This window comes from Pleurodeles waltl, chromosome 5 (assembly GCF_031143425.1).
Source record: "Pleurodeles waltl isolate 20211129_DDA chromosome 5, aPleWal1.hap1.20221129, whole genome shotgun sequence".
Classification (NCBI taxonomy): domain Eukaryota; kingdom Metazoa; phylum Chordata; class Amphibia; order Caudata; family Salamandridae; genus Pleurodeles; species Pleurodeles waltl.
This window is the reverse complement of record NC_090444.1, coordinates 577,082,693-577,095,992: the sequence shown is the minus strand read 5'-3', so window position 1 is coordinate 577,095,992 and position 13,300 is coordinate 577,082,693. Positions and strand designations below refer to the sequence as shown.

The following is a 13,300-nucleotide window of genomic DNA, read 5'->3' as shown; positions in this document are numbered from 1 at the left end:
CCTCACCTATGGTATAGTGCACCCTGCCTTAGGGCTGTAAGGCCTGCTAGAGGGGTGACTTATCTATACTGCATAGGCAGTGTGAGGTTGGCATGGCACCCTGAGGGGAGTGCCATGTCGACTTAGTCGTTTTGTCCTCACCAGCACGCACAAGCTGGTAAGCAGTGGGTCTGTGCTGAGTGAGGGGTTCCCAGGGTGGCATAAGATATGCTGCAGCCCTTAGAGACCTTCCCTGTCATCAGGGCCCTTGGTACCAGGGGTACCAGTTACAAGGGACTTACCAGGGTGTGCCAATTGTGTAAACAAAAGTACAGGTTAGGGAAAGAACATTGGTGCTGGGGCCTGGTTAGCAGGCCTCCGCACACTTTCAAGTCAAAATTTAGCATCAGCAAAGGCAAAAAGTCAGGGGGTAACCATGCCAAGGAGGCATTTCCTTACAGTAGGGGGTACCCTACTCATGCATTGATAACCTCAGACTTAGGGACAGGCATTTCCTTACACTGTACTTTTCCAATCACCTGCTCGTTTATTTTCAGTGCGCCCACCCTGCTCAATGGTTTACCATAGACCATAAAATGTGATTTACTACAGTGTATCTCTAAATCTAAGGCTGACATAAGTTTCATATGCTTTAACTGCCTAACATGGTCTGTTTCTGGTGCGGGCATAAGAACTGCATCGCCCTCATAGATCAATACTGGGATACTCTTGCCATCGATTTTAGGAGTGTCCTTACATCTTTCAACTAAAAAAAATCATACAGCCCATTTGTATATAACAGAAAAAGGGTAAGGCCAAAACACACCACTGTTGCACGCCCCTATTTAATTCAAACAGCTCCGTACTTTCAACATGCAGCCCAACCCTCACGTTTGCATTAATACCTGAATGGAGATAGCGAAGCAGCTCCACAAAGTGGGAATCCATGCCCATCGGGGTTAGCCTATCCCAGAGCTTACTGCGATTTACCTTATCAAAGCCGCAACCTAAGTCCATAAAGGCAAGATACAGGGTACCCCTCTTAACTTGTGTATATTTGCCAATCAACATAAGCATATTTAGGAACTGCTCTAGGATACCTAACCCTTCCCTAAAACCGTACTGAACCCTACTTAGGATTGTATTTTCAGACATCCAGTCCTCAATATGCCTTAGGATAATCCGACCCAGAATTTTTGCTGAGGAATCAAGTAGTGAGATTGGACGATGCGACTTCAGGTCATTACGATTGCCCTTTTTGTAGACCGGTACAATACATGCCGATCTCCAGGTAGCCGGAATTCCTACACTTACTGCTGCATTGAGGCCATTAAGCAGAATGGGTGCCCACAACTGTGGACAATGTTTGTATATATCCATAGGAATAGTATCTGGGTCAGGGGCTTTATGGCTAGCACTGCATTGCAACGCCTCCTTTACCTCCTCAAGGTTAAACCTAATAGCTAAATCTCTGGGGTGTCCCTGCTGATCACCTCTTAAGTCCCCTATAAGGCACCCCAAAAAGATCCCACAAATTGGCCGCCCAAGTCTCAGAGGCGATATTGCAGGCCAAAGCCTCAGAGGTTTCCGTCTCAATAGAGCCCCTGTTGACCACCTTCCAGAACAGGCCTGGGTTCTTGAGTAATGATGCACATTCCAACTCCTCCCACGCCTGCTTCTTAAGCTGTTACTTCCTGTCCCTCACAATAGATTTATAGCGGGCCCTCATCTCTTACAAGAACTTTCTCTCATTGTTCCTTTTATGCCTTCCTCAAAGATTTCTTAGCTCATAACGGGGCTTACTAAACCGGGAGGCTGAACAGCTGCAGTCATATCTTCTTTGGCTACATTTACTTTAAATATGGAGTCCATGACTTCCCCTGTACTGGAAGGATCAGTCAAGAGTACCTAAAATCAGGTTTAGATTTTTACCCACTACCCTCTGTTACTTGCTGGATGTTAACCTGTTTCCAGCCAAGTCGTCTGTCCTGATCTTTGGGTCTCATCGAAACTGGCCCACCCCACACTGATTTCCGCATTGACTCAGGAAAATTGAAATAAATCCGGAGGGGGATTGTGATCACTGAAATGCTGCACTACTACTTCACCATCCTTGACCATGTTCTTTATGGGTGGGGGCACAAAAATATAGTCAATTGTTGTTCCAACCCCCCTACCTACAAAAGTAGGGGCCTGATGTGTACCCACCACTTCTAGGTTGCAGATGTTCAAAAGACCCAAACTCCTTAGGCCTTTAATTAGAGCCCCACCCCTCGCATTGTGTGATCCCTCGGCTGAGTATCTCCTAGTCCTGCTCAAAAGGGTTCATTGTAGTACTGTAGATCCCTATTTCGGCATTAAAATCCCCTGACACCACAGCACAGAAAGCCAGCCCAAACCCCTCCAGTCTACACTTCAATTTCTGCAAAACAAAAAAAAGGGCCTCAATTTGGCAACCAGAGTCCCAAACAGCAACATTAAATTTCTTTTGAAAAGACTACCCAGGTGATTAAGAAGCCCTGATGTTTAAAAGTAATTTGATAGGCTCTCGTTATTTTGGAAAATCGAATTAGGGTGACTAAGCCCCCTTTATGGCGACTGCCTTGAGACCTTACGGCCGGGACTGCAAATCTTTGAAAACCATCCCACACAGCCAGCCAGCCCGTCCGACCAGGTCTCTTGAAGTAAGATGAAATCATAGTGTGCCACCAACTTTAGCCAGTTGCTGTACGAAAGCTTAGACTCGTACCCTGCTACATTCCATGAAATAAGGCAACACTTTACGTTTAATCCATCCCGACCTCCAGTGATCAAGGCATCGGAAGGAGATTTTATCCCCCACTCTACATGTCTCTGTACATAGCGTCAAGCCACCCTCTCCAAATCAGGGGAGGTAGAAAAATCATAGCCCGTACTATTTGGCTGTAAAACACCCTGCCCTGGGTAAGAGTTCCTGGTTCATAGATCGTCACTCAGCTGGGTATGATTTAAAAAAAAAAAAAAAAAAAAAGCAAAGGGACCATACCAATCTTACTCTTCAGCCTGAATGCCAAACGTTGTGACAAAAGGATCCTCTGGGCCAGGCCTGGATATCTACAACTTACAATGACTCAATCCCCATTGCCAACCTTTACCCGAGGCCCGACCCAGTCAATTCTTCTGACATACAGAATATCCTCAAAATCCTTACAAAGTCACAGTTTTAGTGGAAGGTCTTGTTCTTTAGTTGGACCGTGGATTCGCTTGTTCCCAACGCCAAGGGGGGGGGGGGGGGGGGGGAACATCGGTGATCACCACCACATAGGGTGCACAGTGTCCAGCGACCCTCAAGATTAGACAGCTTAGAGGTTGTTGCCTCTCTCTCAACAGGGGGCTAGGGTTTTCTTCTTGTTGAAGCACCCCCTCGACCAAACTACAGTGACACCTAGAATTCAAGAGGCCCCCTTCAGCAGAAGCCAACCTTGGCCTCTTTTCTACTCATCCTGGCAACTGCAGTTTCAAGCACTCTCAGTTTCTCCATAACCGGGCTATACAGGACTCAATCATATCTTTAAGTAAATTTTAGCAATAGGTTTTCTAAACCGGGACCTGAGCACTGATCCACAGTACCCAAGGGGATCAGGTTAGGGTTGGCAGGCAGGGACAATTTTGTTTCCCAGGTCTTTTTACAATCTCCTTCTTCGAAGGAGGACTGCTGCTGCCAGGAGGAGAAACCATCAAAAACCTCTTACTTATACCTCCTTCCAAGCCCTTTGCCCCTAAAGCCCTGGTTTCTGCTTGCACTGGGGTTTTGGGCAGATCACCCCTGGCCAATCCGAGGCTGTCCTTCCTCAACCTCAATGCCCCCCCCCCCCCCCAACCCCACCATCTTCTGTGGAAGCTTGTTGCCAGTGACCCATCTCCAACAAGAGCCTCCTTTCTGCCAGGTCGATCTCCCTCGTGAGTACCCCAACAGCACGCACAAGAAAGGGATCTAATGTTGAATTTGTTTTCCCCTTTTCCCTTCCACGCTGATCCCAATTTAGCAGTGACCTTCTCCTGCCCATCCTCACAGATTACCTCTGGGGTCTCTTGAGTCTGCCACAAAAAGCACCCACAATTTAGATTACTGATATCTCAAAAAGAGAAGCTTCTCTCCACCGTAACAATTAGCTGAGAAGGGGATTATGAAAAAATCCATATAAAATCTAAACATTTACCCCCTATTGCCGAGACTAAGAGGGGTGGCCCAGCCCTGCCTCTTCTTGCCGGTGGCGGGCAAGGGACGGGCCGCTCGCGACCTGCGCAGCGGTGTTGTGGCTGCGCTTTTGAAGCGCTTGGTCTCTCCAGCTCTACCCCCTCCTGCACTGGCCTCCTGGGACACAGAGTCCAGAGGTTTGCAGCGGTGTTGGGGAGGCGCACTTTTACACTAGTTACCAGAAATAGGCATAGAAAGTGATAGAAAACCGTGCAAATAGACAATAGTGACTATACTAAAAAAAAAAAATGGAATGCAAACACAGAACCCCCACCTAAGTAAGTGGAATGTGTAGAGGGGAGCTGGGGGTACAAAGAAACACGAAAGGTAAGTACCACAGTACCCCTCAGCAACCAGGAAGAGAGGAATAAGTTAATGGATTTTCCCCAAACCACCCAAAAGGAAGAAAAAGAAGAAAATGCAACACCCAGACAAGACTGCAAGAAACCAGCTGTGAATTGCAGAGGAGGAAGACCCATGGAAGAAGGGGACCAAGTCCGGAAGTCCCAGAAAAGTCCCAGAGGTGCTGGAGCTACTACCCACCCAGCTGTGAATGCAGGAGTTGGTAGACTGTGAGGTGAAGGTCAGCACTGCAGCCCTGGAGTCGGTGAAGACTTCCTGGCGGATGCAGACGTAACATGCCGAAAGAAGAGTTGCAGTCAGGTGTTGGTGCAGGAATTTCACCAACAAGCCTTGGCAAAGGCAAATGTCGCAGTTGGTGAAAAATGGAGCTGCTGAGGACCAGCAAGGCCCAGGAGGTGGAGTCAGAGGGGGCGCTCAGCAACAGAGTCCACGGGGGCAGAGGCAGCACCCATAGGAGTCCCACAGGATGGGGAGACAGGACAGCACAACTGGGGAAGGATCCCATGCTGCAGAAGAACCACTCAGTGGTTTGCAGGAAGGAGTGCTGGGGGCTGGAGCTACACGCACCCTGAAGATCCCTTGGAGATGCAAACAAACCTTGGCAGCTGCAAGAGATGCATGCACAGGGGTACTGTCCTGCGTGGGAAGGCAACAGTTTACCTTCACCAAAATGTGACAGCTGGCAGAGTGGACAAAGAAAAATACGTTGGACGACCACCCTTGATGCAGGATCCATGCAGCTCAGGAATGAAGAGATCCACGCAGCCTGCTGTCTTTACAGTAGGTGCCTACGGATGCAGTGGAGTGACTTCCTTCTCGTGCAGACTGAAGACTTGCTGCCCTCAGTGGATGCATAGCCAGGGAAATGTTGCAGGAGCTGGAAGGAGCCGTGGAAACAATGTTGCAAGAAGAGTCGTCTTTGTGGATGCAGATTGTTAGTTCCTGGAGTGTCCAGTCCTGATTCCAGTGGCTAGAAGTTGAAGTAAGGTTGCAGAGGAGTCCTGCTGGAATCTTGCAAGCCAAATCTGAGGACCCACCCAAGACAGACCCTAAATAGATGCTCCCAGAGGTCCCTGTCAACCTTGGATTCAAGATGGCAGAACCCTGGGACCCTCTGGAGCAGCACTGGGCACCACCCCTGGGGTGGTGATGGACAGGGGAGTGGTCACTCACCTTTCCATTTTCCAGTTTCACACCAGAGCAGGGGCTGGAGGTCCCTGAAACGGCATAAACCTGTTCTTGCACGGAGGGCACCAAATGTGCTCTTCAAACCATGCCAGTGGCATGGGCTCCCCATGGGTGGCATAATGCATGCTGCAGTCCTTGGGGGGGGGGGGGGGGGATCCCCTGGTACCCCTGGTACCCCAATGCCCTGGGTACCCCAATGCCCTGGGTACCCCAATGCCCTGGGTACTCTACACTAGGATCTTACCTGGGGACATGCAATTAAGTTACCAAGTTAGAAGGGAGAGAGCATAGGCACTGGAGTCCTGGTTAGTAGGATCCCAGTGAACAAAGTCAAACACACTGACAAAATGTGGGGGTGACAGTACTAAAAAGAGGCTTCTTTCCTACACTACTTTTTTGCATTTTCTCTTGTCAGCTACATGTTAGTGTCTGTTTCATAAACTTGATGAAAACATCAATTAGATTGTTCTTCTCCTGGTAAGACATTATTTAATGTATTTAACGCATTTAAAACATTTCTCTAACAGTTATAAATACACATGCCTGCTTAGAAGCACCTATAACTTCCACTAAAATTGTATACAATGGTTACTTTTTTAGTGTCACTGTATTGTTTATGCCAATACTTAATGATTATTCTTTTAGGCCTGCTTTCTGTTTTGGCGGGCAAGATAGAAGGCTGAACTCGTGGTGCTGGGCATAGCCTGCAGAGTCCTGTTAAATCATCTATGGTTAGGGTCTCTACTCTGGGTTGCTTCGGAAACCGCAGCACCTGGCATAGGTGAGGGATTTATTAGTGTTCTGGGTGCTAACTACTTACAAGGGTTTAAGGTAAGCACTCTGCTGAAAGATGCATACACATCAAAGAATGTTGCTGAACGAAGGTAATTTTTTACTGCACACGATCCCAAAACAGTACTGAACAGAACAAACTAAACTCGTATAGCAGTATTTTTAGGATTTCGTGTCCACAATGTAAAATACCGTTGTTGCGAATAAAGATTAGAAGTTGCTGCGTCCTTGACCTCAGTAATAATGACATTTGCTATTTGTTGGCCTACTCGAAAGTAATGTCTGTCTTTATGTTCGAAAGAATGTAAAACGATGATTCTTGCAGGGCTTGAGTTAAGGCCTTTGCCGTTTTGAAAATTACACATATAATTTTTTTCCCCTAGTTATATCCTGGAGACTTAACAGACATTTTTTTCTATGACTTTAGCAAAGAATGGCGCAGGAGGTGTTGACTCATTTAAAGGAGCATCCAGACGCATGGACAAGAGTCGATACTATATTGGAGTTCTCGCAGAACATGAATACCAAAGTAAGCAAGTGGCTGTTTTGGGATTTTTTTTTTTTTTTTTTAAAGATTTAACTCCTAAATCATCTAATCTAAGTCGTTTTAAAGTTGAATGGCTTTCTATTTTGTATTCTAATGTGTACCTTGGACAATTATTAGGCATACCTGGCTTGGTATATTACCCTTTAAAGATTAACTATTTGCATACATTTCTTATTTACTACGATGATAGTCTCTACTGTTAATAGGAAATTACTTAGTGATGTTACTTTCCGGAACTCTACTGCCTATCGTTGCAATAATAAGGTGTATATTCTTCTAGTCTCATTGTAACCTGTTTGATCTTGAACATCTATTTAATGCACGAGTTAAGTTTAATGCCCTGGAGTTCACAATTCAAGTGCCTTCTTTAAATAAAGTGATTTTTGGTAATTTTTTCCTTTTACCTGATTGTCAAAGATGGATAAATAACTGCCACTCTGATCTCCCTTCGTAGTCGAAATTGTGCCTTTGCTTCTTGTGAGGGGGTAAATCCGTTAAATATTTTTGGAGATCAGCATTTGAAAAATGTTGTGGATGGGCATTGATGAGTTAAAATTTAGATGTTATGTGTGTCCAAATTGCCTATTATTATGCGCTAATTGTAATTGACCCATTTGTATGCAGCTTGACAGGTTCTTAGGCTAACCTTTGCAGATATGTGATAATTCTGCCACCTTTTAGCAAACCCAGTTAAATTCTGCAGACATTTAGCTGTGGGTATAGAAAGCTACATGAAGATCCATGAGATGTGCAGTTCTATATATTTGCACATCCCTAGCTTTGAGCATTTCGATGGACGGGGTGGCAGTTAAAGGAAGGCCAAGTGTTGATTTTGCTGTTAATTTTGTCATTACTTCATGAATTTGAATGAGATTTTACAGCTGTCTAGCATGTTAAGTATAACGGAGGGATTTCTGGTTTCACATCTGATAGGTGGTGGGAGGGTGAAAGGAGTCTATAGTTTACAAAAAATAATTCGTTGGTAAAAGCTTTTGGTGATTACACAATTTGGCAGTGACTCATGAATATTGAGAATTCAGTCAACCACCTGCTGCTGAAATCCATGACGAAAAAAGGGCTTTGGGTTGCAATACTAAGGCATTTATGTTAATAACCACGCATACCTTATACCAACCTATCATCCACACAATAACCAGTAAAAAAGTAACTTTCCATCTAAAATAATTAGTATGATGGTATGGTTAGCTTTGGTCATAAACTTAGTGTGCGGTCAAAAAAAGTATCTGAAATTCACATTAAACATCCTGATTCTTTGAAAAAAAAGAAAAGCAAAAAAAGCAAAACCCTTCCCGGAAATTGCACATTTATTTTTCTCTGGAGACTGTAGGTTGCATTCCTTCTGTGACGATCATAACTAGCGCACCAGATGTAATTTTTGTCTCCAATATTTATAACTGTAAATAATAGCACTTGACAACACATAGTGATGTCAAATTCTTTTTAGAGTTCATAATTTATATAAAGTCATAGCAAGCATGTTTAGGTAATGTCATTTTTGATGGATTCTTCACTTAGTGATTATTCCCCAGAAACATTTATAGCAGTGCTCCTGTACTTCTGGTAGCTCAAGTCATCCTAGTGGCACCGGATTGGGCCAGGAGACTGGTACCTGGAGCATATGTCATTTAACCAAGCTGCTACTTCAGAAGTATCTCCTGTTGCAGCATCATGGCTGGGTGCTGCACCTGTGTGCATTGTCATGCTTTGCGATTGAGCAGCAACAGTTGACCTCATTTGACTTATTTCTGAGTGGTTGACATTACCTTGTCGTTTATGTCCTCCTACAAAATCATTGTATGCCATTTGTTGGGACAAATTAGTAGTTTGGTGCACTCATCAGAAAAAGCTATTGCAGGACAAGTTACTTGCCCTTTTTGTTGTTTGCTTTGTCTTTGGCTGGACAAGGGCTTGTTTAGGGCACTGTTGCTTGTTGGCCCTGCTGTTACCTGTTGTGGTATGACTTTTGGAGGTTCTACAACATTTATTCCCACCAAAGCCCTTTAGGATGCCACAGCATTTATTTTGGTACTTTTTTGAATAAATCCTTAATTTGAACAGATCCACATTTGCCAATTACGTCTCCTGACCCTCTAAAACTGTCTTTCTCATTGCCATGATGTCATCTTGACACATGACTGACCTTCATGCTCTCTCCTTCTTTCACCTTGTGCCACTTAGTTCTAATAAGTTGGTATTGAGCACCCAAGCTTCTTTTCTTCCAAAAGTTGCAACACTTTTACATAGGGCATGCTTTAATCCTTCTGTCACTATTTTGTCCGCCTCATCTCTCTCTCTTGATCAGCCTCATTCTGCCTCTCTGTTCCCTCCCTCTCTGTTCTGTCTGTGTGTCTCTGTATCTGTAGGACTGTCTGTCTGTCTCGCTCTTTGTTTCTCTCTTTCTGTGTCTTTGTTTCTCTCTCTATCTCTTTCTCTGTTGATGCACGTGCTCTCGGTCTCTGGCATGTGGTCTCTGGTGCATCCTCCCTCTCTCTCTCTCGCACTCGCTCTGTCGCTCTCACCCTTGGTCTCCAGGAACGTGGAGCCCCCCACTGAACCCCCTTTATCAAAAGTGTTTGGCCCTTGGGAGGTGGTGGTTGCCGAGGCCCAGATGGGGGCAGTCTTTGGCGCACCTCATATCAATATTTTCAAAAAGGTCACACGGAGGTGGGGGGGGTCGCCCAAGGGGGGGATTTGGCAGTGCGTGGTGCTGGGTTTGGAGCTTAAAGGGGTTGACCGTGCCCAGGTCAACCTCTGTGGTGTACAGCCAAATGCCATTTGTGGCGTGGGGGTTGGTGTGGCTTTAGGGGGTTAGCCGCAGGCCATACTCTGCCATTCACGGTCGAAGGAAGTTTGTAGCGCTGGGTCGGGTGATTACTGGGTTTTGGCTGTAACCATCTGCAGTGCATGGATTAACGTATAGTAAATAAAATTACTTTGTTAACTATAGAAATTCACTTAGGAAAAAAAAAAGGTTACAGGGACATGGTAGTTAAACTCCCGTTTTAAATGTAAACCATACAAATTTACCTGTTATAGTTAGAGCTATCTCAAGTAACTATAACTCGCGCTCTTGCCATAGACTGCTAATTACCCCAGAAATTACAGCACTCATGACATCTTTTATAACACCATTGATATTCGCTAACATTTGCAGTAAAATTATTGATGAGATAACTGCATGGCAAGGGTGCCGGTTAGTTACTTGAAATAACACTTAACTATAATAATAGCTGAATTTCTATTGCTGTTCAATACATTGCTTATGGCTACTAAATAATATCCCGTAGTGGAGAAGCAAGCATTTTACTAGTCAGCCCCGTTGGGCTGAATATTTGAATCCACCTAATATATTTGTGGTATTCAGCATCATTTATTTAAAAAAAAAAAAATTTAAGGGCCCTCGATGCGGATGATTTAATGTCTTTTTTTCTCTTGTTTTTTTTAATGTGGCTTGTCATACTCTGCACCGCAACGCTCTTTTTGGTGCACAAGGTAATTATAATCACTAAATGAAATGGCAAACGTCAAACCTTTTCACTGCTGTTAATTATCAAATTTGGTTGCCGTGACCATCTTCTGTTCCTTAGTAACGTAATTTGTGCAAGTTTTAAGAATCACTTTAATCTTAGATATTGGTTTCCTTAGTTGGGAGGAGAGTATTAGACAAAACAGCATTCTTCAAAACTGTAAAATTAGCAAATTTCCATCGAGACTGTCACCTTGGACTGGTGCCACTGAGTATTTCTAGCACACATTGTAAACACTTCTAGCCGGATTAGATCAGGTTTGAAAGGAAAAACTATAATAAACTGAAGTTTTTAAAGAAATTGTAAGAAGTATAACTGAACCTAGCCATAGCTTCATTGAAGACATTTTTTTTTTCAACAAATTTGTTTTTTCCTTTAACTATTTTTTCAAATTTTCTTTTTTTTTTTTTTTTAAAAGCAATATATAAATATGTTCACAAACAATAATTAGATGCATGTAATATGACCTCAAATATATTGTGCAGTTTTAACACAATGTCTTGGTTGTACTTCTGCAATAGCGTGTATCTCAAGTTCTGTTGCAAGGCATCTGCCTCTAATTACCTATGCCATAGGTTATCACCTTGTTTTACAGTTGGCAGAAGTGCATATTCGGACCCGTATCTACCCATATAAAGAGTAACACAAGAAGAACAACTCGGCCTTGAACATAAACCTGTCACCTCGCGCAGAAGAGGCTTGGGAGAGGGATGAGAATTTATTACCAGCTTTTCTCTTGGGCCGCCCGGCATATAGCTGAAGTAGTCACATCTCTACTGCATGTTGGTGGCTGCGACCCACTGTGTTCCATATCTTATGAGACCCATTACTGGAAACATTCAGTGATCAGCAGTTCTCCATACCATGTGGAGAAAGTCTGCATCAGTCAGGGCGCATCTGGACAGCTCAAATCACTGTGTGTGTGTGTGTTTTGCTTGTTAAAGTTCAGGGTTGCTCTGGGGTCTGATACCATTCCTTCCCGGTAAAGGATCTACTGATAACACCCTCCCGTTTCACGTTCAAACGTGGTAGGTCGTCCACCTTCATGGGTACTACTACTCCGAAATTGCCTACATTATCCTGCTGAGATTAGCCTGTATGATGTGTCAATGGTATACCTTAATTCCCCCAAAATTCTTGAAAAATCCCCCCCCCCCCCGAAAAAAAGACTGAAAAAGCACAGGATTTCAGCCATGGACCTGTGTGGAGGTGTCTAACAAGACAGCACTCCAGGTGACAGCGGTTTAAAAATCTCTCAGGAATACCAACATGTCTGCATACAGTAATATGCTCTTTCATCATGTAGCAGAATCCACCCACCGTGGCTGTCCAGACATTACAGGCAATTGATTGCCAGCGTGAACAGCATGGGAGAAAGAGGGCATTCCTGCCGTGTTTCCTGGCAAACCTTGAATGGGTCAGATATACACGTTACTCTGCGAACCTGGCGTTGGCGTACATCAATGCGACTCATTTGTCCTATCCCTTTTCCTGAGAGCATCAGTCATAACTTGCTGTATTCATTAAGCACTACATGCAGCCTTAATACTGCGTTTGAATGGGCTGAGTATGCTGTTTTGTTTTCTCATCATAGTCACTTCCACAGAAGTGCACATCTATGTGAGGGTCTCTCCTGACCAATTTTTGAAACCGTAACAAACGTAAATTAGTATACATTGTATTGTTCTTAGACAAGATTTGGCCCTCTAGTAGCCATGTGACCAGGTCCTGGAGCTACTCCAAGTCCCCAGACCTCACCAAACTCCCTTCTCAGTGTGTCCCCTTTAGTCTCCACTCTGCAAGGTTTTGTGTTGACACTGGTCACAAGAGGGGTGTGATCACTGGATGAGGTGACCAGAAGCCCACTTCTGTGCTTTGGTTGAAACACTGGGGTCACATAGGTATGTGTGCCTTAATGCGTAGATAAAAAAAAAAAAAACTGTCATCTGAGGTACAGTCATTGTATTGTTTTGAAAGTATGTTTGCTGCCTAGCCTCCTCATCCAATTTCAATGTAAAGTAATTGTTTATTTAACTTTAGTATTTGTCTAATTAATTTGTGTTCTATAATTATGTGATTGTCTTGTTAGCTGTTAAAAATATTTGACCTAACGTGGAGTAGTCCTGTGGTGTTTATTGCCTTCATACCGTATAATCTTGGGGTTCCTACTTAGTTACTGGAATTTTTTTATTTCAAAATCTAAAGGCTTTGCCTTTGAACATGGTATAATATTGCAACAGATACCTCCCTAGAATTTAATCAGTGATACCTAGTTCTGTTTATTGCACAGGGTGGTATTTTCCTTTTTTTTTTTTTTTTTTTTTTTTTTTATAAATACATGCATCCCACTTTATCAGGACAACCTGTTCATGTTTTATGTGAGAATCTTTTTCTAAACATGCAGTGCTACTTAGTGTTCACTTTTTTCTGCTGGCCTGGCATTTGTAACTCATTCTGGGCTTTTATTCCTGTGCTTTTACTCATTACTTAGTTCAGTTGACTATAGTATGCCTGGTCCTGAGACTGGTTTTCTTGAAAAGCCAACTAATGTCAATTTGTTAAAAATATTTCTCCAGCTAACTGAATGTTAAACTCCTCTTATTTGCACTTGTAACTGATTATCATGCTGTTATTTCTTGAAGTTAA

General features: G+C 43.8%; 1 protein-coding gene across 2 annotated transcripts in view; it reads left to right on the top strand.

The window, feature by feature from the left end:
* XPO1 (exportin 1) overlaps positions 1-13,300 on the top strand; it is a 717,353-nt gene that overhangs the window by 30,030 nt on the left and 674,023 nt on the right. For both annotated transcript variants that reach the window (XM_069234402.1, XM_069234401.1), the window contains exon 3: positions 6,987-7,088. In XM_069234402.1, coding sequence (XP_069090503.1) covers positions 6,987-7,088 — 102 coding nt within the window. The remainder of the gene's footprint in view (positions 1-6,986; positions 7,089-13,300) is intronic.